The 26247-nt window shown below is 41.8% G+C and overlaps 1 protein-coding gene across 3 annotated transcripts in view; it reads left to right on the top strand.

Moving 5' to 3' along the window:
* Nucleotides 1–26247, top strand: part of SESTD1 (SEC14 and spectrin domain containing 1) — a 233618-nt gene that overhangs the window by 113246 nt on the left and 94125 nt on the right. For all 3 annotated transcript variants that reach the window (XM_073633758.1, XM_073633760.1, XM_073633759.1), the window contains exon 4: nt 8744–8834. In XM_073633758.1, coding sequence (XP_073489859.1) covers nt 8744–8834 — 91 coding nt within the window. The remainder of the gene's footprint in view (nt 1–8743; nt 8835–26247) is intronic.

Below are 26247 nucleotides of genomic sequence, written 5' to 3' on the forward strand. Positions count from 1 at the left end.
TTGTCTTAATCGAGTAAGTGCCTTCTCTACCTGTCCTAACGCTAAAGCAGGACTTTTTTTTTAACATCCTGCCAGCGCATCGCCTCAGTGTGAAAGCACTCGGACGTTCACACTGAGACTGCAGGAGAGCCGTTTTACAGGCACTTTACAAGCGCTATTTTTAGCCCAAAAGCGCCTGAAAAACGCCCCAGTGTGAAAGGGGTCTAACTGTTAGATTTTATGAGATGAAGGGAAGAAAAAAAAAATCGGCCTAATATATCGGCCCAAAAAAATCGGCATCACATATCGGCCATCGGCCACTGCGATTTCTAAATATCGGCATCAGCCAGAGAAAAACCCATATCGGTCGACCTCTATAATAAATATATATATATATATATATATATATATATATATAAAATTCCGAAAGTGCCATTCAACATGATCACTGCAAATCTTAGTACATTCAAGGGAAAAAGTAGCAATATACAGTGTGTGTGAGTGTAGATAGATAGATAGATATATATATATATATATATATATAAAAAGCTGCTTTATTCTGACAAAAAATACACTTTATTGATGCAGGTGGCATTTACACCACTCCAGACTGCTCACTGTGACATACTTTGGGTTAGGGGAGGAGTTTGACAGGGTGCAAATGTCACTTGCATCAATTTTTTTTATTTTATGTTGGAATTTGAATATTGCAGCTTTTCTTGTATAATGGCTTAAGGAGGACAAAAAAAAATCCCACGCAACTTGGAACTATAAAGTTTATTGAACATTGCCAATGTGATCATACTTTAGAATGGGGGATGGTTTGGATATAAATAGTACTATATTCTTTTTTACTGTATAATGAATTCTATGAGCAGTGCAGATGCTCTGGTGGAAGCAGACACTGATTCATCTATGGCATGGTCATTTTGGGACAGTGACTCTGTTAACGGGTTTACTGTCACTTTGTAAGTGTGTGAGTCAGGGGGATGTCTGCTTCCACCAGAGCCTAATCATTTAGGTATTTTGCTTTGTGATAGATTTCTTTTAAATAGAAGCAACCAAGCTGGGCGGACTGGGTTTGTACACTTCCAGTTCTGGAAATCATTTTTTTATAGATAGATGCTATTACAAGCTGCCTCCCTTCCTTTCTATAAAATATTGCTTCCTCCTATTTACCAGAACTGTGCCCACCTGTTTCCACTAAAGTTTTTTTTTTTTTTTCTTTTCTCCCCAAACCTCACATTTGCTATTTTGATGATTGTGTATCTATATGCAGACATTAATATTCATACAATATTGTTTTAGTGAATACCTTGATGATTTTTTTGGGGGGTATTACTAATGTATTCCTTCCGTTGGTTATATGAAATTACACATTACAGCAATGTAATAAAGATCTCCAAAACCTAGCCAGAAGAAGACTTAAGTACTAAAGCAGACCAATTTTAGGGTCCATGTACACTAGGCAGCAGAAAAAAATGCCAGAATTGCGGGCAGAAAAAAAACAATCCTATGGAGCATATTGTACACGCGTTTAGGTGCGTTTGCGTTTAAGTGTTTTCCCCCAAAACACTTTAAAAATGTGCACTTTATAATGATTGATGCACCTAAACTCTGCATTTTGGCATATTTAGGTGTGTCAAGCGTTTTTTTTTTACTGTCGGAAGCTCCTCTCAAAAACGCAATTGTGGTGGGTTTTTGTTTCGATCTGAAAACGCTCAAATGTGTATACACATAGGCTAAAATAGAGATGCTTATTCAGGCTGAAAGAAAAAATGACAAACGCCTGTTTAAGCAGCATTTTTATGCCCAGTGTGCATGAGGCCTTAAACTTTTTTAAAAGTAAGTGTCCTGCCAAAGAGTAGATGCCACAAAATACATATTTATAGTTTACTAGTCAGGAAAGACTCTTTTTGTTCCATTTTGTTACTGGCACCTAGACCTTAAACCTGAACTAACTGCCCCTAAGATTTAAAACTGCTAGCAGCTAGTTTTTGTTTTGTTTTTTTGTTTTTATCAGAAGAGACATGCCATGTTTCTTCTCCCCCCCCCCCCCCCCCAAAAAAAAACCTTCTTCCTTTATGCACCTAGCAATTTTTTTTTAAGTTTTATGTGTACAGGGTGCATGTGCAGTGTACACACACATTCCTGGCATCTGGAGGATAGTGAGAATGGAGCTGGGTGTCGCGATGATGTAACTTTAGTCCTCACGCTCAGGAATTGCATAATCTGCTGCTGCCCAGTTGTGGACCCGAAAGAAGACCGCCAGAAAATGTCAGCAGTCGTGGATGGAGCGATGAGATGTACAAATATCATAACGCTGGAGGAGGGTACATTACCAGTTACAGTATCTCACAAAAATGAGTACTCTCCTCACATTTGTGTAATTTTTGTTATATCTTTTCATGTGACAACACTGAAGAAATGACACTTTGCTACAATGTAAAGTAGTGAGTGTACAGCGTGTATAACAGTGTAAATTTGCTGTCCCCTCAAAATAACTCAACACACAGCCATTAATATCTAAACCACTGGCAACAAAAGTGAGTACAACCCTAAGTGAAAATGTCCAAATTGGGCCCAATTAGCAATTTTCCCTCCCTGATGTCATGTGACTCGTTAGTGTTACAAGGTCTCAGGTGTGAATTGGGAGCAGGTGTGTTAAATTGGTGTCATTGTGCTCACTTTCTCATACTGGTCACTGAAAGTTCAACATGGCACCTCATGGCAAAGAACTCTGAGGATCTGAAAAAAAGAATTGTTGCTCTACATAAAGATGGCCTAGGCTATAGGAAGTTTGCCAAGACCCTGAAACTGAGCTGCAGCACGGTGGCCAAGACCATACAGCGGCTTAACAGGACAGGTTCCACTCAGAACAGGCCTAGCCATGGTCGACCAAAGAAGTTGAGTGCACGTGCTCAGCGTCATATGCAGAGGTTGTCCTTGGGAAATAGACCTATGAGTGCTGCCAGCATTGCTGCAGAGATTGAAGGGGTGGGGGGTCAGCCTGTCAGTGCTCAGACCATACGCCGCACACTGCATCAAATTGGTCTGCATAGCTGTCGTCCCAGAAGGAAGCCTCTTCTAAAGATGATGCACAAGAAAGCCCACAAACAGTTTGCTGAAGACAAGCAGACTAAGGACATGGATTACTGGAACCATGTCCTGTGGTCTGATGAGACCAAGATAAACTTATTTGGTTCAGATGGTGTCAAGCGCATGTGGCGGCAACCAGGTGAGAAGTACAAAGATAAGTATGTTTTGCCTACAGTAAGCATGGTAGTGGGAGTGATATGGTCTGGGGCTGCATGAGTGCTGCCAGCACTGGGAGCTACAGTTCATTGAGGGAATCATGAATGCCAACATGTACTGTGACATACTGAAGCAGAGCATGATCCCCTCCCTTTCATGATCCCCTCCCTTTCGGAGACTGGGCCACAGGGCAGTATTCCAACATGATAACGACCCCAAACACACCTCCAAGATGACCACTGCCTTGCTAAGGAAGCTGAGGGTAAGGGTGATGGACTGGCTAAGCATGCTTCAGACCTAAACCCTATTGAGCATCTGTGGAGCATCCTCAAATGGAAGGTGGAGGAGCGCTAGATTTTTCTAACATTCACCAGCTCCGTGATGTCGTCATGGAGGGAGTGGAAGAGGACTCCAGTGGCAACCTTTGAATCTCTGGTGAACTCCATGCCCAAGAGGGTTAAGGCAGTGCTGGAAAATAATGTGGCCACACAAAATATTGACACTATGGGCCCAATTTGGACATTTTTACTTATGGGTGTACTCACTTTTGTTGCCAGCAGTTTACACAATAATGGCTTTGTGTTGAGTTATTTTGAGGGGGCAGCAAATTTACACTGTGCACTCACTACTTTACATTGTAGCAAAGTGTCATTCCTTCAGTGTTGTCACATGAAAAGATATAATAACATATTTACAAAAATGTGAGGCGTGTACTCTGACTACTGTATGTATGTCATAATGTGCAAATATGCCATGTTTAGGGACCATGTAAAGCTACGCCCTAATGGCTAAGCTCCTCCAATGCCAACCCCCAGTCAACTTTGGGTGCCTTTACTGGTGCCTTAGACATTCTCAGTGGAAACTAGATTGACAGTTAGCAAGGTTTAGAGATGATGTTAGTAAAACATATCCAAGTGGGGTACAGGAGAAATCCTTGATGTAGATAACAGCAGGCATCTTGTACTGTCTGCTCTCCATTTTAGCTTATTGTGACCTTTTAAATATATCAAGTTCTTATAAGCGCAGTAGATTTTATGCATTCTTTAATGCTTCCTGGAAGCTGAAAATCCCTGTAGGAGACACTGCTTCTTCAGTGATCTACACTTGCTTTCACGTCCCGTTCTGTGCTTTATGGAGGGCTGGCCACTTGGCACCGTTGCCATTCATAGAATTTGCATCAATGCAAAGCATTTTGAGATGGGGCGGTGACATCACACTCTCCACCTTGTCCAATCTGCGACCACTTTGCATTCATTCAGAAAATGCAAAGCATCCTCTGAATGGTGCCCATGCACAGCGGCTACCTTCCTGTGTTCAGAACGCAAAAGAGCAGTTGCTTGACCTGAGACCTGAAAGCAAGTGGAGATCACTGCACTAGCAATGCCTGCTTAAATTATTTCCAGCTTCCAGGGGCATTGGCCAAGTATGATATATCCATAGGAGGTAAGAACAGAGAAAAGGCACCTTTAAGTGTAGTAAGACCAGTATATTTTATTAATAGTCCAAGTATGGGACACTCACACTTCCGGGATTAAAAACAAGCTCATCATGGAGGTTTGGGACGCCAAGCTGGATGTGTTCGGTGGAAGGGCACCTGGTATCCCAGTGACAATGCACCAAGAGGTGGGAGGGAACAGGTCTGTGACTTCCTGATAGCCCGAGGAACGCAGCCTGGACAGAGTGATGTCACCATGGACTAAGATGCAATGCGACGCGTTTCAGAGCATGTGCCATGTCACAGTGGGGAATGCGCGCTCCTTTCTCAAGCATAGTGAAGTCTGTTGAAGCTCTGGATTTATACCTACCAGCTGAGAGCCGACTGCAAAGCTCTAAAAGGCAAAAAAAAAAACCCTTATGATATATCGATGGTTACATTGGTCCAAGCTAGATCAATGTAACTATATATAAAATATCCATACCTGGAGTTGTTCTTTACGCCATGTATAATAAAGGTTGCTGGTAAGCATTTTGGTGGTATTATAGTTTGTCAGACCATTGTCACATTTACTGATCAGCTTGATCTGTTTATAAATGTGGAAAAAACATAAGTAAAAAGCAAGCAAAATTCTTACTGGAATTCAGTATTTTTTTGAAACACTGATCCATAATCTAGAATTTTGTTTGCTGTGTTCCAATAGAAATTAAAAATTAAAATGTCCTGCCATAATTTTAAAGAGCACTAGTTTGCCAAATGGTATACTTTAGAGCAGGTCTTCAAGTGTTTCAACAACAATATTAAGCAATTCTTTTATATAGTCAGATATATCTCATCTCCTAAAATGATACAAAGCCATGCAGGTAGCTGTTGGAACATTACTGAACAAATTGTTCTGTTCTTAGCTCTGTTCAGAATACTAACACTCCATGCTGGAATGCACAGTATGATTCCGTGTAGTACATCAGTGTGGCAAGTAATATAAAGTTCTCAGACATTTTTTTACCCTCACTCTTGAATTAAACATTGTTTTCTTTTTGCACTGCTAGAAATAAGATTAAAGAGAAGTGCAGAATTAAAAAAAATAAAGCAATCATACCTAGGTCAATGCAGCATCAGTCCAATGTTGCATCTGTCCCCCACTTCTTTAAGAACGAAAACTGAGCAATTAGAGGCTGCTGATTGCTCATCTCTCGGTCTTCACTGAGCAGAGAGCCAGTGACTGTCAGTCATCTCTCTGATCTTCCCCTCCATTGCTTACTAGAGGACTGGGCTGCAGGTGGCAGGAGTGGCTGATTTAGGCTGAGCCAGCTGCCACTCGGGCATCTGGGTGGATCCCAACAATAAAGTTGGGATCCCTCCTGAGTCTGGACTGGCTAAGTGACTAAGTGCACTCCTGTGACTCACACAAGCTCTTTTGGGCCTACTTCTCCTTTTAGTATGAAATTCTTTTTGGGTAGCAATGAGAATCCTTTACAAGGTAACTTAGGAAATACTCTTCTAAGTAAATAAACTAAAAGGGAACAAATTCAGTAAATCACAAGGAGGAGAGAATAAAAAAAACTGTGTGTGTGTGTGTGTATGTATATATATATATATATATATGTATATATATATATATATATATATATATATATATATATATATATATATATATATATATATATATATATATATATATATATATATATATATATATATATATATAAAATATGGGAAAAAAAACGCGCTCAAGTACATACAGCAATCTTATTGAAGATAGATGATATTTGAGGAGCTGGGGACAAGCAATTTGATTAAAAACTCTAGCACCGTGGTGTATATAGTGCTGTGCAAGGATTGGCTATGGATTTATTCGCTTAGCACCTAAGCACCTGCCAGTGGTTCATTTCCAGAAAATCTTCGTACATTTTTATTCTTTTATCTAATGAGTTGTTTGACCACTTGAAGACCAGGCCTATTCTGACACTTCTCTCCTACATGGTTTGGTCCTTTTGGCGAGCATGCTGTTAATGCAAGTTGGGTGGCTGTACAGGAACTTGAGAAGATTGGGCTAGGAGATGTTGACTTGCATGTGTATGAAGTTCCAGTTGAATATCAGACTGTGCAAAGGTTAATCCCAGACCTATGGATGACCTACAACCCTGAGGAATTGGAGCATGGATCCAAGTCAGTGACTGCCCCTGTCTGGACGCCTCTGCCGGTGAATTGAAAGGCCTTGGCTGGGTTTTAGCCATCCGCTCCTTCTTGCTTACTATCTGGTAAGCAAGTCTTTTATTAGGTGGTGGCACTGTTAAGGATTAGCTCCCCTGGGTGTCATACGTCTGAACTGCACTTTAGCGTTTTCGATACACAACGTATTGAGAAAGAGAGAGAGATCGCTAGTTTCATTGGCGTTTTAGCGGCGCTATTTGGCCGCTAGTGGGGCGCTTTTAACCCCCACTAGCGGCCGAGGAAAGGGTTAAATGCGCCATAAAAGCGCCGCTGCCGAAGCACTTTGCAGGTGCCTCAGCAGCGGTGCCAATTCATTTCAATGGGCAGGGATGGTTTAGTAGCAGTGTATACACTGCTCCTCCACCGCCCCAAAGATGCTGCTTGCAGGACTTTTTTTTAACGTCCCTCCAGTGCAGCTCCCCGGTGTGAAAGCTCTGGGGCTGCAAGGGAGGCATTTTTTTTTCAGGCACTTTACAGTTGCTATTTTTAGTGCTATAGCGCCTGAAAAACGCCATCAGTGTGAAAGGGGTCTAATGGAATATAAAATAGTCTGGATGTTTGTTACCGCTAATGGCATTCAAAGTTATTAGTAAAGGATCATATGGCAGTATTTAGGCCTCGGAAATTCACCAGAGTGCTTGAGCCAAGAGGATTTTTTTTTTGCTGTGGTACAATAAACCACAGTTATTCAGGGGATTACTGACCTCTGCTAGAATAAATTGAGTAGGTTATACATGTTGAGTGTTTTTTTTTTTATTTTTTTTTTCAACTGGCAGATTGAGCGAAAACAAACCTCACAGATCACTGCAAGAGATGTTGATGCAGGGATCTCTCCTGCTGTGCTATTGTATTCTGACAGCAGGGACTGTGTTTTCTGGGAAAAAAAGTAAACGCACATATTTTTGCAGAAAAAGAATGTGCATTTATTTTTTATTTTTTTCTACAGGACCCTGCAAAGCATTATACCCGTGATCAGTGGATCGTCAATGCAATGTCGGGCTCCTGCAAGCACATCCTCCAGCTTTTTTGCCTGTATCTCTGTATGGGCATTCTGTTTGAAAGCGAGAGGAAGTGTCAATAGACTATTAGGGTGTTCATCAGCGCCCTAGAAGTCCATTGAGAACTACAAGCTGTCTGCCATGGTGGCAGATGTGACTCTTATGCCCCGTACACACGGTCGGATTTTCCGATGGAAAATGTCCGATCGGAGCGTGTTGTCGGAAATTCCGACCGTGTGTGGGCTCCATCGGACATTTTCCATCGGATTTTCCGACACACAAAGTTGGAGAGCAGGAGATAAAATTTTCCGACAACAAAATCCGTTGTCGGAAATTCCGATCGTGTGTACACATATTCAACGGACAAAGTGCCACGCATGCTCAGAATAAATAAAGAGATGAAAGCTATTGGCCACTGCCCTGTTTATAGTCCCGACGTACATGTTTTACGTCACCGCGTTTAGAACGATCGGATTTTCCGAAAACTTTGTGTGACCGTGTGTATGCAGGACAAGTTTGAGCCAACATCCGTCGGAAAAAATCCTAGGATTTTGTTGTCGGAATGTCTGAACAAAGTCCGACCGTGTGTACGCCCTATTAGTTTCTTCATTCACAAATTGCTGTAAAAGAATGACATAGCTGAGCGGGAGTAGGCCCTCACTGCCCTGATGGTTCTGAATGTGACAGGGGGTGCGGGGATAAAAACCCCCACTCTCTTTCATTGGGGGGGGGGGAGCAGGGCAGGTATTGGAATGTGTTACATGTCACAACCTAAATACAGGTGTAACATGATCCAAAGGTGAAGCCTTTTACTCAGACATTGTCTTCTAACCTGTAACCTTTTTTTTGTTTGTTTTTGCAGTGATAAGTGTAAAGCCCGGGGGTTTACAGTAATTGTGGATGGAAGGAAATCGCAGTGGAATGTAGTAAAGACTGTTGTTGTTATGCTCCAGGTAAGTGAAAACCAGCTTCCTGCTTCAATTCTATATTGCAGTAGTTGTTGGAAGTACTTACAAGAGATGTTGGATCATTTTGCTAAAGCTCCCACTGATCCTAAGTCTGGCCATTAATGTGGATTCTTGATTTGCATGGATCAAAAACGCTATTCAAAAGTGATGAACAGAGTTGTGGCTTCAACTTTCTCTTGCAGGTTTTCTGCCAAATTATAGCTTTCCTATATTCTGTTATCAGCTTGACGGGAATCTAATTTATATGTATCACTTCTCTGGATCTTAAGGGCTCACGCGCACAGAGTTGAAACTTTGCTTTTACAGGCATTGAGTGTTTTTTTTTTTTTTCCATGTAAAAACATCTGTAAGGATATGTGTCTTTGCACACACAGGTGTTTATAGGCAGTAGAGTGGCCCTGAACCCTCCTGTTCTGGGGTCCCCTGCTGGCACTCTCGGCTCCTCTTCTTTTTTTTTTTGTGTCTGCCACCTTAGCAAGCCTCGTGCTATAGGTGCAAGATGTGCGTGCGCGATTCCAAGCTGGGCTGTATGCATCTATTGAAACACACCATGCTGCCAGGGCCTGCCCCGCTCCCTTCTTACCGAATTTGCCTGACAGTCTCTGTGCCAATGGCTCCTGCTGCTGCCTGTCAGTCTCTCAAATTCTTTTAAATAGACATAAGATATGTTGCCCCTTTATCTGTAGCCTGAAGTACTGTATTCAGAACAATCGACTGACATTGTTTGAGTGGGGAAGACTTTTGTTGGGCATGTAAAGTATGGCTTAATTGTAAGTATTGATAGAAACAAGCCCTAAGAAGGCCGTATTTAGTTGTTGAAATGACTTATGTGCATATAGGTCAAGGACCTGGTGAAGATATGGTATACCTGTGGACAACAGCAGAACAAAAACCCTTAGCTTGACTAGCTCCTGTAGGGAGCTGTTGTCCCATAGAGGTGTATAGCTAGAATAACCTTCATATTTTAGAATCGCCTTAATCACTTCCCCGAATTTTTATAACCGCATAATGGTAGGTTTTAAATTCTGATAGGGAACTGGATTCCAACGGGGATACCACCGAATTGGGACTCACAATACATTCCATAAGGACATGAGTAGGATCGACAACTCTCTTGTCCAGAAGGCCTGTAAGAAGATGAACCTGGACAGCCAAGCAATACAAACGTATATTGAGGAGTGCAAGGCCTCCTATGTCCAAGGGCCTTTCTAATATATCTAGTTAAAGTCTGGAGGGACCTCATTTCCACACCAGCTCATGGATCAAAGGTGTTTATAATATAAAATTAAGGGCCCAGGTATCCATAAAGGGGCATTCTGCAAAATGTGAAGTAGCTGAGGAAGCCAGGTCATTTTCAGTAGATTAACTTGGCCTACTACCGACAATGGGAGGCGGCATCAGCTTTTGCATTTAAGATGTAACTTACTTATCAAGAGTAATTAATAGAGCAATAGTCTGAGAAATTGGCTGAGATAGTAACACCTAGATATCTGAATGAACCTACTACCATCAGTGATGTTGTTTTTGCTGGAGGAGGTGCTCCGTTCCTCTTTAAGGCATTTCTTAAAAAGACGCAAATCCTAACATGTGGTGGGACAGGACGATAAAGAGATAGGTGTAAGATGTCAGTTGAGCTTTAACCACAGTACGCTGATCGCATTGCATGATATTCAAATGACAAATTGAGGGAACATATCTGCATTTGAACTACAGTAATAGAAATGCTGAACTGCAAGCACCTACAAATGCCATGTCTACAATAATGGTCAGGTAAATGTAACAATAACTCGTAATGTGTACTTGCTAAAAATATCCCCATAAAATAATGAAACATTGATAATGGTATATTTAATAGTGCAATAAGTACCTAGTAAGATCACATTCACTTCATGGTTGTTCTAAGGCTATAGGGGCTATTCAATACACATGTAACTCTAATCCATTTTCAGTTTACTTTCATCCACTCTTGTACAGGTATCACTACAATTACCCAATCACTTTGAAAAGAGACAAACGGATATTAGCTGCCTGGGTTATAATGATTATGGTGGACTTTGAAGGATATTAGAGGTGGATAGATGAAGGCATTGTACAGCTCCTGCTGCTGTTCCCATCATGGCTGTCAGTCATACCACACGACCTCTAGCAGCAATTAAGATAAAATGCGTTTGCTTTGCCCTAAGGCTTGTGTCCTAGTGTTGGATCACTATGACCTGCTCACAGACTGAAAGCATTGCTACCTAAAAAAAGAACTGACAGAAGTCAATTATCTCTATAGATTATCTAATATTGAGGCTGAAAAATAAAAATGCAGAATTGGTTTTGAGATGAATGTATAAGAAATGACCTTTTTTGGTGTCCTTGACTGAAACCTCTGCAGTATGAAGTAATGGCGTGTTTAACTGTGTTTCCTACACTAGCCTGTGGTTGTGTGTTTTTTGTACTTTATGATGATAATTTGTAACCATTGTTCGTCCAATATTTGCATATATCACTGCATCTGTACTCTGGCAATTAATGTAGAATTGGTTTGGTTGTAATTAGTCATATTAAATAGTTACTAAACCCACAGCAGTAAAATCAGTCCGTATATGCAGTAAAGCATGCTTGTTATACTCACTGTGAGACCTAAGGGGTTAATCCTCCTCATTGTGTAAAAAGGCAGTCTGATCCTGTATGTACAGATCCTCCTCTAATTTTACTGACTCCAGAACTAAGACAGAGCCTTTTGGAGTCAGGCTGCACATGCTCAGTTTTGTGTGTATTGCTAGAGAGGTTTTTTGGGGTTTTTTTTGGGAGAGTGCTTGTAATTAGCACAGGGCCAATCAGCACTGTCCAGACAGAGGATCAGTGGTCCTGGATCCTGATAGGACAGCTCTGTGCAGTATGAAAACTCCTCCTACAAGCTTTACCAGACACTGATAGAGGGCACAAGGCTGCTACATACTGCCAATGAGAAAAGGTATTTAGCAGTTTTTATATTTAATAAAATAATTGCATTTCCATGTTCTGTGTATTCTTGGAGACCAGATACAGTGAATTCAGGCTCCTGGGTTTAGTAACACTTTAAGGTCTCTTTTACACAGGCAGATGGGGCGCAAATCTGCTCTTCAATAAAAATACCAGGATTTTTTCTGCATTTCAGAAAGACAAAGATGGCGCACACAGCTGGCCATAGAAGTGAATGGCTGTACCAATGCTTTTTTGCATGAGTGTTTAAACTCATGGTCATATGACATATTCATCAAACGCAGAACTTCCGCGTTCATAAAAAGATTGTACACACCACCTACAGCTCCCTAGGCACAGGAAAACTGGGATTTGTAGGCTAGAGCAGAGTTTGTGCTTTAAACTTTGTGTCCATGAGCCTTAACAACGCATTTAAAAATAAGAGTTTGTTTAGTGCCGGTATATATGTTCCTTGCATGTTTTCTGCACCACAAGTAAATGCACTGCTCTTACGTTCTGCATGCTGGTGCCAATGTATTGTTAATGCACCCCGAAAACAAAATGCGAGCACAGTGCGTTTGTGGGCACCAAATTGCATGGTACCTCAGTACTATGAGATTTGGTGCAGTGGGGTTTATTTACTAAATCTGGAGAGTGCAAAATCATGCTCACTTCTGCATAGAAACCAATCACTTTCTACCCTCAGCTTGTTCAATTAAGCTTTGGCAATAAAACCTGGAAGCGGATTAGTTTCTATGGAGAAGTGAGCTTGATTTTGCTCACTCCAGCTTTAGTAAAAAAAAACTCCAGTGTGTCTTGAAGTAGCCCAGTGCGTTTTGCAGCCCATTCCAATGAATGTTAAGGGAATTGCATAGGAGTGTGGTCATTCCAGTGTGAAGCAGAACTTAACCGCCTCCTGCTCGGCCTATTGTAATATGACAGGTGAGCAGGAGCCCTTTTATCCTAGGCGGTCATCATATGATGTCCTCCCAGAATCACGCCTCGTGCGTGCCACACTGTCCGTGCTCCGACGTGATCTGTCACCCGCTGTGTTCCCCGGACACAACCGATGACAGATTACTGTTCTGGCACACTGCTGGTACCATGTGATCTTTGTAGCCAACCACAGCAGATCAAATGACAATTGTACACAATGAAAGGCTTTGATTCATGCCTTTTATTGTGTACTATTGTGATGAGCTCTGTGATTGGTTACAGTGACCACATGGTACAGACAGGGCCAACCACAGCCCATGTGTACCATGTGATTAGCTGTGGCCAATCACAGCTAATCACAATAGTAAACAGTGAATTAATTGTTTTAATTCAGAAAAAATGGTTACTTATAACTGTAAAACTCAGTTAAAAGCTCCCCAGAGTAGTACAGTGTTACATACAATGGTAACACTGTATTGCTCTGTTCACTGTATTAAAAAAAAAAAAAAAAAAAGGTTAAAAAAAGGAAAAAAAAATGTAATAAAAAAGAAAACAAATTTAAAAAAAAAAAAGTTTCTTTTCACATATTTGTCACCAGTGTCCCTGATCACCGCCACACCAGTTATGATGACAATTTACTGCACTGCTGACAGTATGTAAAACATTTTAAAGCATTTAAAAAAAAAAAAAACATTTTTTAATTCCTTAATTTTCCAAAAAGTTGTGACAAAAAATTACAACTTCAAAAAACTGGCCATGCTTCTTACTACAGTAAATACCCTGGACTGTCTACTTTCCACAAAGGGGTAATTTTGGGGATATTTTTACTGTTCTGGCATTCTAGGTCCTCCAATAAATGAGAGAGGTCGTCGGTACATCAGGATTGATCAATTTTCAGATATATACCATAGTTTGTGGACTGTATAACTTTCCTACAGACTAAATAATATGCACTAATTTGGGTTATTTACCCCCAAAGAAATGTAGCAGAATACATTTTGGCCTAAACTTATGATGAAAGATTATTTATTTGCAAAAACGTTATAACCTTAACGAAGAAAAACACTTTAAAAAAAAAAAAAAATTTTAGTTTATTTAGCAAAAAATAAAAACCCAGTGGTGATATAAATACCAACGAAAGAAAGCGCTATTTGTGTGAAAAAATTATACGAATTTCATATGGATACAGTGTTGCATGACCGCAATTTTCATTCAAAGTGCGACAGCGCTGAAAGCTGAAAATTGGCCTTGGGGTGGAAAGTGCCTGGTATTGAAGTGGTTAAAGTGGTAGTAAAATCCAAGCAAAAGGAAAAAAAAAATTGGTCCCCCCTGGGGGTTTAAGTCATAATGTACTAGTATGCACCACATAATATTAAGGATTTACCTTAAAACATTGCCCTCCAGGGGCGAGGTGTCACCGTTGATGGGCCTTCCTTGTTCCCCCGGTCTTTTTTCTGGGTTTGTGAGTTTTGGCCATCACAGCACAGTGCTCATGCGTCGGTGACGTCATCGGCTGCTACAAATGTGAATATTTTTTAAACCATACACGTTAAGGAAATCTTCACTGTACCTTCTGGTAAGCCTTACTAGGCTACAAGTCATAAAGTGGACTTTTCTACAGCTTTAATATATATTGCATGTGTGGATTAAATTGTGGGATGGCCAGTGATACACAAGGAGGCTGCCATGTGACAATTTTTTGTATCACCAGGTTTTTGTTAATTATGCCTGTAATGCCACGTACACATGATCAGAAATTCCGTCAGAAAAAACTTAGATGGTTTTTCCGAAGGAATTCCGATCAAGCTTGCCTTGCATACACACGGCCACACAAAAGTTCTCTGAACTTTCCACCGTCAAGAACGTGGTGACGTACAACACTACGACGAGCCGAGAAAATGAAGTTCAATGCTCTGGAGCATGCGTCAAATTGTTTCCGAGCATGCGTGATTTTTTTTGCGTGTCCAAATTGCATACAGACAAACGCATTTTCGGATAGGAACTTTTTCCGACCGAAAAATAGAGAACATGCTCCCAATCTTTTGCTGGCTGGAATTCTGCCAGCAAAAGTCTGATAGAGCATACACACGGTCGGAATTTCTGACCAAAAGCTCACATCCGACTTTTGCTGGCAGAATTTCTGATTGTGTGTATGGGGCATAACGCTCATTTGCTTGAATTAGTTAGTCTCCTGGTAAACAACTTTTATTACCTTCTGGGTCTTTTTATGCCCGTGTTTCAACATCTTTCATCTTTTATTCTCCATCCTGCTATCCAAGGAGAATTTTCTGAAATGCAGTTTCTTTATTCCATTCTATTCTTTCTTTCTTCTGCAGATAAAATGAAAATGAATAAACTAATTAATTACAGCTTTTAATGCACTAAGGGTCGTCTTATTAGCAGTGCTGAAATATTTATAACCAATTTGTAATATATTGTGGGAGGATTATGGGGCCTCAGCCTCAGTCTTTTATGTCTGACAGTTTTATGACTTGCTCTCATCCGGCATGCTTGTTAACTTAATGATCACAGAAACGCTTTGGATACAGTGAGACTACTAGAGAGTTATGCATGAAAACATATGGGGCTACTTATTACAAAGCCATGTAAATATATGGTAAGGTATCCAGATTTGAAGAGATTGGGCATTCCCAAGAACCATGTCATGTACAATTTTAATTTAACCCACCTGAGAAGCCATGGAAATGGAGTATAATGCTGTGCAGTGCAGCATGGGCATTTATAACAAGAATATCTTCCTCCGCTCAGCTCATGTATGAATGGATATGTGTTGGAGGGACCTTTAATTGCTGCAGAGATTTTTCTGTGCTTTAGAGAGACTCTAGTACTTTTGTGACATGGATGATTCGCTAACTGTGACAGATTGAAAAGAAGCATCTTTGGTATGCCTTTCATGCCACCTAGACTAGCTTACTGCTGGCATGCAGGTATGGGGCAAGTAGCATGTACTTTTAAAAGGATATGTTCTTTTCATAGGAAAACCTTTCCTGTGCTTCTCTTTCCTATGTCCCCTACCCTCACCATATTACTTGTATACACTGATCAGCCATAACATTGTGCCAACCCACCATAACCCTTTAAGGCATGAACTCCACTAGACCTCTGAAAGTATGCTGTGGCATCTTGCACCAAGCTATCAGTAAGTGCAAAATGATAGGGAACCATCAGCTCACTATTGTATATGCGCTGCACCATCAAGTTAATGTGCGTAGCAGATGCAGCATCCCTTAACCACTTCAGCCCCAGAAGGATTTACCCCCTTCCTGACCAGAGCACTTTTTGTGATATGGCACTGCGTCACTTTAACTGACAATTGCGCGGTCGTGCGACATTGCACCCAAACAAAATTAACATCCTTTTTTTTTTTTTTTTTCCCCACAAATAGAGCTTTCTTTTGATGGTATTTGATCACCTCTGCGGTTTTTATTTTTTGCGTTATAAACAAAAAAAGAACGTAAATTTTGAAAAAAAAAAAAAAAAATTCTTTTTGCTATAATAAATATCCCCCAAAAATATATAAAAAACAAATTTCTTCCTCAGTTTAGGCCGATATTTATTCTTCTACATATTTTTGGTAAAAAAAATTGCAATACGCGTATATTGATTGGTTTGTGCAAAATTTATAGCGTCTACAAAATAGGGGATAGATTTATGGCATTTTTATTATAAATTTTTTTTTTTTTATTAGTAAATGGCGGCGATCTGCGATTTTTATCATGACTGCGACATTGCGGCGGACACATCGTACACTTTTGACACTATTTTGGGACTATTGACAATTATACAGCGATCAGTGCTATAAAAATGCACTGATTACTGTGTAAATGACACTGGCAGGGAAGGGATTAAACACTAGGGGGCGATCAAGGGGTTAACTGTGTTCCCTCACTGTGTTCTAACTGTAGGGGGAGTGGGCTCACTAGAACATAACAGAGATCACGGCTCCCGATCACTGGGAGCAGTAGATCCCTGTCATGTTGCTAGGCAGAACAGGGAAATGCCTTGTTTACATAGGTATCTCCCCGTTCTGCCTCTCCGTGTCACGATCGCGGACCACCGGAGGACATCGAGTCCACGGGACCCGCAGGCACGCAGCGGACATGCATGCGCCCACTAGCTCGCGATTTAAAGGGGGCGTACAGGTACGCTCATTTGCGCAACTGTGCCGACGTACATCGTCGTGCACTGGTCGGCAAGTGGTTAAGATGCAGGCTCACCAGCTATGGTGCGGTCTCCAGGGCTTAAAATTCTAACAAAAATAAAGCAGGGGGAGAGAAGACCCCCCTGAGAAAGGAAGTCACAGGCGGACCAAGCTGCTTATCAAGGGAACTTTATTATTGCACAATTAATGAAAACAAGAATACAAAAACTAGGTACCCACCACCAACACCTAGACTAATATTAAAATAAGACAACGTTGTCACTGGGTTAACTTAGTTGACTCTTATTCCGATTTATTGGGAATTCACACACTTGAAAAGTAGACCCTATAAAGAGCGATGCCAATGGGTTAACTTAGTTGACTGTTATTCCACTGGTGATAAACACTGTATAGAGGGTAGCATATAGCCACAAGTAGTCAGTAATTCGTTCAGGTTTTCAGCTTCAGGCCAACCCGTATAAGCAAGGGTAACCCAGTGTAAAGTTTATTTAACTAGGATAGTGGGTAAAGATCATCTGCAGGTCAGGACAGAAGTATTGTGCAATGATATAGACAATCACAGGACCACTTGTCCGCTCACCCGACCGTTGTGGTCAAGAGTCTCTAATTGCTGGTATTTGTCTCAGGTATCTCCGTAGGACGCCCTCTATAAGGGGATCTCGCACTGCACAGATCCTGAAATGCAGGGTGCTTGATTGCCGTACGGAAGTCCAAGGAGTTCCACAGGGTACTTCTGCTGATACCGCTGTAGTGTTGTGAAGCCGTCTAAGCACGCCGTCCTGATATCTCAACTGGAGATAGCTTCCACTATCCTTACAGTTTGTGATGCACTTGCACTGAGGGTGTGTCATCCGTGAAGTATATCGCGTCACTGCCGTGGTGTCTTTGCCGACATGTTTCACCCAAACACGTGGATTTTATCAAGGATGGGAGGGATCAGAAGCAGTCGTCTATACACTTTTTCGCACAGCACAAAGTTAATTGAAGGCTACAATTCCCACAAACGACCACTAGATGTCAACCTCCCAATTACACACCACATATTTATTCTGCTGCTAGACAAAAGGGCTTACATAGGACATATCATGGCAAGCAAGTAGCTTTGAAAGTGCTAAGGGGATCAGGGCACAGAGGGAAAAACAGAGCCAGGGTAATGAGTTTGAAATACTGTAGAATTTTTAAGGTGACATAATATACCTGTCTATGACTGGCTGCTCTATGGGTATTCCCCATCTACGATCAGAGAGGACAAATTTGTCCACCAAACTGGAATTTATGTCTCTTACACAGATAGATAGTATTAGCGTTCAAGAAAGGGCTGGAAACTGCATTCTGTATTCAGGCCCAGTGGTGCAAGCGTTTTAAGCCTGAATATCCGCATTTTTTTCTTTTTGCAGCAGGATGGTATCAAAATCGCCTTTACGTGATGGCAAATTCAGGGTATAAATCCCCTTAATACTGATACCGTCCATGCTGCCTCCATGGAAATCTGCAAAATGTAATGCTAGTGGGGACATGTCTGCTCTTTTCTTCTTGTTCTCCTCCTTGTTTGAATTTTTGATACTTCTTAAGTGTTCACCAATGCGAGTTCGGAGTTGTCTCTTGGTTTTTCACAGTTGATAACATTTTTAATCTGAAAAACTACACTCCAATTTGCATCAGTGAAACTTGCAGTTTTCTCAACAAATCTACACATTTGACAGTGCCCGCATGCATACATTCTTTTGAGAGAAGGTAGATCAGTCAGCCAGTTTGTGGTCCTTCCCCTGAAGCTGAAAACCTGAACGAATTACTGACTACTTGTGGCTATATGCCACCCTCTATCCAGTTTTTATCACCAGTGGAATAACAGTCAACTAAGTTAACCCATTGGCATCGCTCTTTATAGGGTCTATTTTTTCAAGTGTGTGAATTCCCAATAAATTGGAATAAGAGTCAACTAAGTTAACCCAGTAACAATGTTGTCTTATTTTAATATTAGTCTAGGTGTTGGTGGTGGGTACCTAGTTTTTGTATTCTTGTTTTCATTAATTGTGCAATAATAAAGTTCCCTTGATAAGCAGCTTGGTCTGCCCGTGACTTCCAAGCTATCAGTAGCAGACCCTTTAAGTCCTGTAAGTTGTGAGGTGGGGCCTCTGTGGATCAAACTTGTTTTTCAAACACATCCCACAGATGCTCAATTGGATTGAGATCTGGAGAATTTGGAGGCTAAGTCAATACCTTAAACTCGTTCTCGTTGTGTTCTTCAAATCATTCTTGAATTCAACAGACCAGGCCACCTATTGCATTGTTTCTTGATCCAGTCCTGATGCTCATGTGCCCATTGCAGGTGCTTTTGGCTGTTGACACGGGTCAGCATGTACACCCTGACCACTTCTGCGGCTACGCAGCCCCATTCACAACAAACTGTGATGCACTGTGTGTTCTGATACCTTTCTATTGGAACCAGCATTAACTTTTTACAAAAGGTTGAACTACATTTAGCTCTTCTATTCGATGGGACTACACCGGCCAGCCTTCACTTCCCGCATCCATCAGTGAGCCTTGGTCACCCATGACCCTGTTGCTGGTTCACCAATTTTTCTTCTTTGGACCACTTTTGGTAGGTCTGACAGCTGCAGACCAGGAAGATACCACAAGAGCTGCGGTTTTGGTGATGCTCTGACCCAGTACATTACAATTTGGCCCATGTCATAATTTCTAAAATTTTAATGCCTTACCCATTTTATTTGCTTTCAACACCTCAACTTCAGTGACAACATGTTCACTTGCTGCCTAATATATCCCACTCACATTGTAATCAGATAATCAATGTTATTCACTGGCATTGGTCATAATGTTATGCCTGATTGGTGTATGTGCTTGTATGCACTTAGTTATTGGCATGTGCTCTAGAGCAGCGATAGAGCCGCTGGCTTTGATGCACTTATTGTCTAAAACATCATTACATGACAGGCAATCTTTGCACATCCTGCCGCCTCAAAGCTACCTTTGTCCTCCTTGATTCTGTGCACTAGTTGGGTGCCAGAGCCCAGAAGCCCACTCCACACTGCATGCAAACTCTGAGAGTAAGGCTGCAAACTTCTATGATTGAGCCCAGCTATTTTTAAAACTTGTTAGAGCAGTGTGTGCTGTATGTGCTTGAAGACATCATTTGTGTGTGGCCTGTTTATTCTGAATCATTACATGATGGCTTACCCTCAGTGTCTGTTAGGCATGTCCCTTTCTGTATGTAAGCTTGCTTTATTATATAATGTACCCGTTGATCCTGCTTTCTTTGGAGCTTTTGCTCTTAGGGTAACAACACTTATGCCCCGTACACACGATCGGACTTTGTTCGGACATTCCGACAACAATATCCTAGGATTTTTTCCGACGGATGTTGGCTCAAACTTGTCTTGCATACACACGGTCACACAAAGTTGTCGAAAAATCCGATCGTTCTGAACGCGTTGACGTAAAACACGTACGCCGGGACTATAAACGAGGCAGTGGCCAATAGCTTTCATCTCTTTATTTATTCTGAGCATGCGTGGCACTTTGTCCGTCGGATTTGTGTACACACGATCGGAATTTCCGACAACAAGGTCCTATCACACATTTTCCATCGGAAAATCCGACCGTGTGTACGGGGCATTACACAACAAAGAGACTATACATGAGCAGTGTTGTCACTGCTCTCAACTAGGGTTCCTCCTGGATGTTGCAAGGGGTTCCATGAGCAACGAGCGGTTTCTATATCTCAGATAAGTTCCCACTTGACACCATTGATCTGTTTAGCTGTCTCTAAGGGAGTAATTCTTCCCAATGACCACAAGTACTGTATAAGGAGCATTCTTCCCACTAATGTATTATGAGTTGTAGATATGATAATTATTAGCATGGGTTCCCTGAGACAAGAACATTATTTCAAGGCTTCTTCTGTATTGAAAAGGTTGAAAGAGGCTGCCCCAGGATATGTGTTTCTACCACAGAGCTTGCTCTTATCAGCTTTTCCACAGCTTTGCGGCCAGCCATTCTACAGCTGCCATGTCACTGCTTGGAATCAGAAAGCCGTGGGTGCAAAACATGGGAATTTAAAGGAAAAAAGGATTCACAATAATTGTAAATGCAGCCTAATATTATGTTTCTGGATTTCTAAATTCTACCCTAAGCATTTGCTTAAAGAGGGGAAATAAACCCTGATGGGTTTTAATTCCTCTTTTTTCCCCTGCAAAGTAAAAGTCTAATGGGCTAGTATGGCAAACGAAGCCTGCGATGTCCCCGCTGGTGGCCACATCCATCTTCACCCCTCTTCCTTCTGGTCACGGCACAAGCCCCTTAGAAATGGCATGATTGTGCCCTTTCTTCAGTGTGCATGCGCCAATGACGTCGGCCCTTGCATATATAGTAAATATCTCCTAAACCGTGCAGGTTTAGGAGATATTTCCAGTACCTACAGGTAAGCCTTATTATAGGCTTACCTGTAGGTACAAGTGGTGTAACTAGATTTACAACAACTTTAATGATTAGATAGATGTTTTTTTTTCATTTGTATGGAAGTTTCCTTTAGGTGTTGTCCTCTTTCTGCAGTTGGTAGTCCCCATCACCGAGTGAGCCTTTTCTTCAGCTGATCTTTGTTCCCAGAATGTCAGTGATTTGTATATAGGGGACTGTTAGTGCAAGTCTTTAGCAGAAAACAAGCCTAAACCACAATGACCGCTCTTAATGCTTCCGCTGTTTGGCAACACTCAGTTAAGAGCTCTAAAACTTCAGTGATTGATATTGGTTGGTGTAAAGTTCAGCTCTGTGTTTTGTTACCAGCTGTAGGACCTGAATTATGGATTGAAATGTGAACTGCTGGAAACAGTGAGAGCTTTGTCTGTCCCTTTCATCTGATAGTCTAAGAACTTTCCCTTTTTTGCTCTTGGACTTCGATAATAGGCACATAAAAATTATTCGATGTACTTTTATCTCCTGCTTTTTAATTTGGATGAGAAGGCAAAATCATTTTGTTTATTGAACTTATAATATTTTAGATTTTTGTTCGTCACCTTTTTAGTTTGATCTTTATGGAAACAGCTGGTCACTGGTTGAGTGTCTAATAGAGTTTGATAGTTTATCTGGCAGTTCTCAGGAGCAGAAAAGATGGATAATCTCTTATCAGCTTTGCAAAATGCTATCAGGAGCTTCTTGAAGTTTATTTAGGAAGATACAAGTCACTGGGAGGAAAAATAATTCATCTGTAGTCTGAGATTTAAACATTCATTTGGGGTTTTACATTTTTCTTTCTGTGAAACAAGTGTAATATACTTTATCAGTTTTGCAGCAAGCACACCCCTGGGAAGTTTCATATTCATCATAAACTTCTTACAGGAAAATGTACTGGTGTATGTAGATTGCATGAATTAAAGCAATTGAATACAATTGTTTCTAGTCATTCTATTTACTGTATAAATAATTATTTTAAAATTTTAAAGGGAATGTGCAGCTTTTGGTATGTTATATTTATTAGTTCAGAAGAAAAAAAAATGTATATACAGGACTATGCAAAAGTCTTAGGCAGGTGTGAAAAATGCTGTAAATTAAGAATGCTTTTAGAAACAGAAATGTAAAGAAAATGAACAGAAGAGAAAACTAAATCAAACCAATATTATTATTATTTGTATTATTATTATACAGGATTTATATAGCGCCGACAGTTTACGCAGCGCTTTACAACATTAGGGCAGACAATACAAGTACAATACAATTCAACTCAGGAGGAATCAGAGGGCCCTGCTCGTTAGAGCTTACAATCTAGGAGGGAGGGTCAAGTTATACAAAAGGGTAATAGCTGTGGGGGATGAGCTAATGGAGAAAATAGTGCAGTTGTTAGATGGAGGCAGGATAGGCTTCTCTGATGAGGAAAGTTTTCAGGGATCGCCTAAAGGTGAATAAATTTGGAGACAGTCTGACAGATTGGGGTAGCGAATTCCAGAGGATGGGCGAGGCTCGGGAGAAGTCCTGGAGGCGGATATGGGAGGAGGTGATGAGGGAGCTAGAGAGCAGAAGGTCTTGGGAGGAACGGAGGTGGCGATTAGGTTGGTATTTTGAGACTAGGCTAGTGATGTAGCTGGGGGCAGAGTTGTGGATGGCTTTGTAACTTATTGTTAGTATTTTGAATTTAATTTGTTGGGCGAGTGGTAGCCAATGGAGGGATTGGCAGAGAGGGGTAGCAGACACTGAGCGGTTTGTAAGGTGGATGAGTCTGGCAGCAGCAATTATGATGGACTGAAGGGGGGTTAGTCTATTTAAAGGTAAGCCAATGAGGAGGGAGTTGCAGTAGTCGAGGCGCAAGATAACCAGGGAGTGAATCGGGAGCTTTGTGGTTTCATTGGTTAGAAAGGGACGTAGTTTAGAGATGTTGTGGAGGTTGAGGCGGCAAGCTTTGGAAAGTGATTGGATGTGGGGCCGAAAGGAGAGTTCAGAGTCAAGGATAACACCTAGTACCCTGACATGTGGGGAGGGGTGGATGGTTTTGCCATTGCTCTTGACAGAGAAGTCAGGGGAAGAGGCACATGGGGGAGGAAATATTATAAGCTCGGTTCTGGACAAGTTGAGTTTGAGGAAGTGGTGTGACATCCATACAGATATGTTGGTTAGTAAGTTAGTGATGCGTGAGGAGACTGATGGAATGAGTTGAGGGGTAGAGAGATAGATTTGTGTGTCGTCAGCATAGAAATGATATTGAAAGCCATGAGAGGCTATCAGCTTACCCAGGGAAGAGGTGTAGATTGAAAATAAAAGAGGTCCGAGAACAGAACCTTGGGGGACCCCAACAGAGAAGGGAAGAGGAGTGGAGGAAGTAGAATTGTAAGTGACACTGAATGTGCATTGGGATAGGTAGGATGAGACCGAGGGAGTAAAGTTTTTTTTGAGGAGGAGGGGGTGGCAGCCATGTCGAAAGCAGCTGAAAGATCCAGAAGTAGGAGTACAGAATAGTGTCCGTTGGTTTTTGCAGTTAGTAGGTCATTTGTGAGTTTTAAAGAGAAGTTTCTGTTGAGTGTTAAGGGCGAAATCCAGATTGAAGGGGATCAAGAAGGTTGTTTTTAATGAGGTGGTCACTCAGTTGGTTGTAAACCAGGCGCTCAAGTAGTTTAGAGGTAAAGGGGAGCAAGGAGATAGGGCATAGGTTGTTAAGATTGGTAGGGTCCAAGGACGGCTTTTTAAGTATGGGAGTGACCAGTGCATGTTTTAGAGCATTGGGGAAGATGCCAGAGGTGAGGGAGAGATTGAAGATGTGGGTTAGAGAGTGTAGGATGGGGTCAGAGGGTGACCGTAGCATTTAAGAGGGAATAGGGTCCAGGGGACAGGTGGTTAGGTGGGCGATAGAAAGGAGTTTAGAAACTTCGTCTGTAGTAGCAGATTTGAATAGGGGGAGTGTCAGTTGTACCTGTTGACATGGGGTCTTAGCTAGGGGAGATACCTGTAGAGTGGAGATTTCATCACAAATTGTATCAATCTTGTTTATGAAGTGATCAGCGATCTCCTGGGCAGTGAATAAGTCAGTGGGTGGAGGCCAAAGTAGAGAGTTGAAGATAGAGAAGTGTTTACGGGGACTGGATGAAAAGGTGTTAATAAAAGTTGTAAAATAGGTTTGCTTGGCAGTGTGGAGGAAAGCGTAATATTTTTGGAGGGCAGATTTGTATCGGTTGAAGTCTTTGAGAGACTTAGTCTTGTGCCACAGACGCTCAAGAGCGCGACTACGTTTTTTGAGAATTTTTAGTGTCATCTGTTTGCCAGGGTTGTAGGGGTCGAGGCCTGATTCTGCGTGTAGTGAGGGGAGCAAGCTTGTCCAGGGTGGAGGACAGGGATTTGTTGTAGATGGACATGGCTTGGTTGGGGCAGGACAGGCGAGAGATTTTGTCATAGAGGTGGTCAGTAGCAGAATAGAGGAGAGAGGAGTTGAAGTTGCGAAAGTTTCTACGGGTGATGGTTAGGCGATTGGAGGGAAAGGTGGTGGAAGACAGGGGGAGAGAGAAACTAATAAGGTGATGGTCGGAGAGAGGAAAAGGATTGTTTGAGAAGTTTCATGGAGTGCATAGGTAGGAGAATACAAGGTCAAGGGTGTTGTCATCAGAGTGAGTAGAAGCCTGTACCCATTGCTTCAGGTCAAATGAAGAGGTTAGACTAAGAAGTTTAAAAGTAGCAGGAGTGTTTGTATTAGCAGGGATGTTGAAATCACCGAGAAGGATTGTGGGGGAATTTCCGAAGAGAGAAAGTAGGATAGCCAGGCAGAGAACTCATCAAGGAAAGTCGATAATGGTCCAGGGGGCCAGTAGATCACAGCAATTCTTAGGGAAGTAGGAGAGAATAGACGTATACAGTGGGCTTTGAATGAAGAGAGGGAAAAAGAGGGAGGAGAGTGAATAACCTGGAAGGTGCTCTGTGGGGATAGGAGGAATCCACCTCCTTTGTGTCCATTAGGCCTAGGGGAGTGAGTCCAGTGAAGGCCACCCTGAGAGAGGGAAGCAGGAGAAGGAGTGTCATGTTCGTGGAGCCAGGTTTCGGTGAGAGCAAGTAGATTAAAGGAATTCGTGACAAAGAGGTCATGAACAGCAGTGAGTTTGTTGCAGACAGAGCGGGCGTTCCAGAGGGCGCAGGAGAGAGGGAGGCCGGTGTTGGGAAGAAGAGGAATGGAGACTAAATTGCGTAGATCGCGACTACTGTCAGATGGTGTAGGGTGATGGTGATGGGTGTGTTGGGTACAGTTAAATAAGGGAGGCCCAGGGTTTGGGGAAATATCTCCAGCGATTAAGAGAAGCAGAAGAGTAAGGGAGGTAGTATGAGAATGTGATTTGTATGAAGGGACATGCTTCAGTGTCCTGGGGGGTTGTTAGCAAGTGGGCTTAGAGTTAGAAAGAGGTGATGAGTGCAGTAATAGGGGGAGGGGAGAAGTGAGGGTGATATGTACAGATTGTGGGGTGGAGCAGAGGGGTGAAGAAATATTTGAGGAGAGAGGCAGCAATTGTGAAAAGGAGGATAGGTAAAGAGTGCATGTTTCAGAGAGGAAGGAGAGATCATTTTAAACTGGGGTCACCTGCAATCTTTTGTAGTTTGCTTTGTGCAAATCGCTGAAGTGCAAGAGCAGAAGTGCCACTTATTTAAAGAACCCCACTTCTTTGGAAGAACCCCTATATGTGCAGCCCCCTGTATGTGTTCCCCCGTAAAGAAGGCCTTGTTTTTTTACTGTGTGTTGGGTGTGGATAGAAGCTGGCAATTAATCAATTAAGAGGGCATATTAGGAACACAGCTAGCAGAGCATAACTTTCACACCACAATCAAACTGCAAGGGGACTAAAAGGCCAA

Source organism: Aquarana catesbeiana, linkage group LG06 (genome assembly GCF_042186555.1).
Source record: "Aquarana catesbeiana isolate 2022-GZ linkage group LG06, ASM4218655v1, whole genome shotgun sequence".
In the NCBI taxonomy this organism is placed as follows: Eukaryota; Metazoa; Chordata; class Amphibia; order Anura; family Ranidae; genus Aquarana; species Aquarana catesbeiana.